General features: G+C 47.8%; 2 protein-coding genes across 2 annotated transcripts; both read left to right on the forward strand.

The window, feature by feature from the left end:
- Positions 1–269: 269 nt before the first annotated feature.
- On the forward strand, positions 270–1,064 carry H257_07151 (hypothetical protein; the record flags this gene model as incomplete). The annotated part of the gene is made up of 2 exons (XM_009832587.1): positions 270–573; positions 814–1,064. The coding sequence occupies 2 exons, from the start codon at positions 270–272 to the stop codon at positions 1,062–1,064; spliced, it is 555 nt and encodes a 184-aa protein (XP_009830889.1).
- A 567-nt stretch (positions 1,065–1,631) lies between these two features.
- Positions 1,632–3,845, forward strand: H257_07152 (hypothetical protein; the record flags this gene model as incomplete). Its single annotated transcript, XM_009832588.1, has 7 exons — positions 1,632–1,980; positions 2,022–2,214; positions 2,261–2,331; positions 2,395–2,534; positions 2,576–2,950; positions 2,994–3,237; positions 3,595–3,845. The coding sequence occupies 7 exons, from the start codon at positions 1,632–1,634 to the stop codon at positions 3,843–3,845; spliced, it is 1,623 nt and encodes a 540-aa protein (XP_009830890.1).
- Between the last annotated feature and the right edge of the window lie 427 nt (positions 3,846–4,272).

The raw sequence follows: 4,272 nt of genomic DNA on the forward strand, positions 1-4,272 counted from the left end.
CGGGGGATCAGTTCACTGGTCGCGTTGTTGCTGGGTTGCCGATCAAAAGCTCTGATTTTGCGGTCCTGCCCCCTCATTTTCGAGACCCCAGTGCCACGGTGGTGCTTTCCGCCCTCCAAGTCGTGTTCCCCCTGCTCGCCCCCAACACCGACCTTCGCCCAGTGCTGCAGTTGGTATTGGCCAGCTTGGTGTATCATCATGGGTATTTGGAGAGTGTATTGCCTCCACGCCATGCCATGCGCTCGACTACTCTATTTACCAACGGCACGATGCAGGGTGAACTACTCGGGTGTGTGCAGTCTGGCGATGGGTCGCCTTGCTTACGTCCGAGTGGCATACCCCCTTTTGTCGAAATGTACAAACAATTGCAACGGAACGATCAGACCTTGGCCCTAATCCTGGAAACGATTTTGAAAGGTGTGCGTGAAATCGTGAACGAGAACGGCGTATGCGCTGGTAACATCACTCGCACCGTACTGGAATCGTCCATTACTAACGCCCTGTCACTGGTCAGTCAATCGTTTGGACAGTTCATTGTCCCCACTACCACACACAATGTCCCTCCCACTGTCAGTGAATACAAGGTGTTTCATTGGGGTGGTAAGTTTCACAAACTACCGGATGATTTCACTTTTCCGAGCGTGGATACCGCAACGGCCTGGAACTTGTGGTGGTGTGGCTACAGCAGTCAGAACATTATCCCGTACCGCCGAATCGATACTCAAGATTTGACAACTCGAGCACACAAGAACACGTTTTATGAGTGGAAATTTATCATGGAAAAACTATCCGAATTCTATACATTGGCTACAGGGCTTGCCCTTCCACCGCATCCCACCGAAATCGACGCCATCGATGCTTTTGCTGCTACATCCGGCTTGTTCAACGTCATCAGCGGTGAAACAACGTCGAAACGTCTTCGTCGGGACTGCCAGCTCAAGGTTACTACAATGGTGCGTCTCGTGCGTCAGCAGGATGCGACGAAGTACAGTCGCCCATTTAAGAAACGAAAGCTTACCTCACCTAAGGAACCACCAGCACTGGGGCGGTCGTTGCTACTTTGAGTCGTATGGAGTCGGCGGCGCCGGAGTGGTCCTTGTGGCGTTGAGTCTTGTCCCTACTACATAAGTACATGTAAATGAATGTGACATTGATACTCACTGCGTGGCGTCGAGACTGCGTGATGCGTTTTCTCTCGTCTTTATCGAAGCTGTTGTGGTCAAGGCAGGTGTAGACGATGTGTGTTGGGTGTGGAGAAGGTGAGCTCACAAAGTAATTTTATGTCCAATCAAAAACACCGTCAACATGTATTGGTCAAAATTACGAGTATCGTGGTACTTGCATTACGATTTCCAACCACAACACATAATCCAGAAAATGACATGAAATATGGGCGAAAATAACGGCATCGTAATGCACGACGCATTATATTTTCGATTTGTTGAAAACAAATTGGCCAGGATTTAATAAATTTCACTTACAAATGCCTAGTGATTAAATTTGAGAAACTATTTGTTCAAGCGAATGAAGAAAACGTAATACATGGTGTATTACATAGTTCCTGGCGAATCAAAAGCGTCGAAATTATGATTAATCAGACCAATGAAATCGATATCATTGCAAGTTCTTTCATGGCTCGCCAGCAAGATTTCACCATCGCCAGCGCTCGGCGCAATCGCATTTCTGCACAGACACGAAGTGGTTACTCGTCGGGTATCAACCAAGTCAAGAAATGGGTGGTACTTGCGGGGTTACATGACCTTCTCGCACCGTGCGCGGAGAGCAGCGACGGAACCACTCTTGACCTCCATGCGTTCCACTACGAGCACTTCCTCGATTTTATCGAGTGGACTGTTCAAAACAAAGACGTTGAGGTGGGGACACTGAGCGGGTATCGCAGTGCGATCCAGAGCCTCTACAAAGACCAGGGTCTTCCAGTGCCACTTGAATACGGAGAAGACATCAAGGAAGTGTTTTCAGGTACACATGTCATCATAGTATACAATAACAGCATTATTTAGGACTACGCAAGACTGTAGCCCAGGACCTTCAGGCTGGTGCCAAGCTATACCGAGGCAAACGACCAATGTCGTTTGCTGTGTTCGAGACGTTGTGTGAAAAGAGCGTCGAACTGTTCGACGGGGGATTTGCACACCTTTTCCTAATCCTATCTTGGAATCTCATGTGTAGATCGAAATCGACTGAAACAGTTCGGTAGTTACTCGAAGTGACACTTAAATTCTATCACAAAGTATTGCAGGTTCGATCACATGTCATGCGAGGACGACAGCATTGGATTCACCTTTTTTAAGACAAAGACAAATCAAGAAGGTTCGATCAGTGTCATGTACTATATAGTAATGGTTACTAGTGTTAATTAAGTGTTCATATTAGGCACCAAAAACAAGGACCCTAAGCACTGCTATGCAAACCCGTTCAAACCATCGATATGCCTGTATGTCGCCCTTGGTGTGTATCTGTCATGTAATAGTCGCATTACACCGACAGAGTTATTTCCTGGTGCAAATCAAAAGGTGTTTATCATATTTAATTCCCTATTTAACAATTAATATAGGATCGTTTCGGCAAATCACTCGCTGCGTTAATTGAAGCGCCAAAAACTGGAGCGAAGAAAGACATCAGGACCCACTCGATTCGAAAAGGAGCTGCTACGTTTGTCTCCTCTGGCAGCACTGGTGGTCCATCTATTGTCAGCGTATGTCTGCGTTGTGGGTGGTCCCTTGGAAATGTCATGGAACGTTACTTTCGGTACGAAGCCGCGGGGGATCAGTTCACTGGTCGCGTTGTTGCTGGGTTGCCGATCAAAAGCTCTGATTTTGCGGTCCTGCCCCCTCATTTTCGAGACCCCAGTGCCACGGTGGTGCTTTCAGCCCTCCAAGTCGTGTTCCCCCTGCTCAAGCCCCAACACCGACCTTCGCCCAGTGCTGCAGTTGGTATTGGCCAGCTTGGTGTATCATCATGGGTATTTGGAGAGTGTATTGCCTCCACGCCATGCCATGCGCTCGACTACTCTATTTACCAACGGCACGATGCAGGGTGAACTACTCGGGTGTGTGCAGTCTGGCGATGGGTCGCCTTGCTTACGTCCGAGTGGCATACCCCCTTTTGTCGAAATGTACAAACAATTGCAACGGAACGATCAGACCTTGGCCCTAATCCTGGAAACGATTTTGAAAGGTGTGCGTGAAATCGTGAACGAGAACGGCGTATGCGCTGGTAACATCACTCGCACCGTACTGGAATCGTCCATTACTAACGCCCTGTCACTGGTCAGTCAATCGTTTGGACAGTTCATTGTCCCCACTACCACACACAATGTCCCTCCCACTGTCAGTGAATACAAGGTGTTTCATTGGGGTGGTAAGTTTCACAAACTACCGGATGATTTCACTTTTCCGAGCGTGGATACCGCAACGGCCTGGAACTTGTGGTGGTGTGGCTACAGCAGTCAGAACATTATCCCGTACCGCCGAATCGATACTCAAGATTTGACAACTCGAGCACACAAGAACACGTTTTATGAGTGGAAATTTATCATGGAAAAACTATCCGAATTCTATACATTGGCTACAGGGCTTGCCCTTCCACCGCATCCCACCGAAATCGACGCCATCGATGCTTTTGCTGCTACATCCGGCTTGTTCAACGTCATCAGCGGTGAAACAACGTCGAAACGTCTTCGTCGGGACTGCCAGCTCAAGGTTACTACAATGGTGCGTCTCGTGCGTCAGCAGGATGCGACGAAGTACAGTCGTCCATTTAAGAAACGAAAGCTTACCTCACCTAAGGAACCACCAGCACTGGGGCGGTCGTTGCTACTTTGAGTCGTATGGAGTCGGCGGCGCCGGAGTGGTCCTTGTGGCGTTGAGTCTTGTCCCTACTACATAAGTACATGTAAATGAATGTGACATTGATACTCACTGCGTGGCGTCGAGACTGCGTGATGCGTTTTCTCTCGTCTTTATCGAAGCTGTTGTGGTCAAGGCAGGTGTAGACGATGTGTGTTGGGTGTGGAGAAGGTGAGCTCACAAAGTAATTTTATGTCCAATCAAAAACACCGTCAACATGTATTGGTCAAAATTACGAGTATCGTGGTACTTGCATTACGATTTCCAACCACAACACATAATCCAGAAAATGACATGAAATATGGGCGAAAATAACGGCATCGTAATGCACGACGCATTATATTTTCGATTTGTTGAAAACAAATTGGTCAGGGTTTAATAAATTTCACTTACAAATGCCTAG

This window comes from Aphanomyces astaci, assembly GCF_000520075.1.
Source record: "Aphanomyces astaci strain APO3 unplaced genomic scaffold supercont1.14, whole genome shotgun sequence".
Classification (NCBI taxonomy): Eukaryota; Oomycota; class Saprolegniomycetes; order Saprolegniales; family Verrucalvaceae; genus Aphanomyces; species Aphanomyces astaci.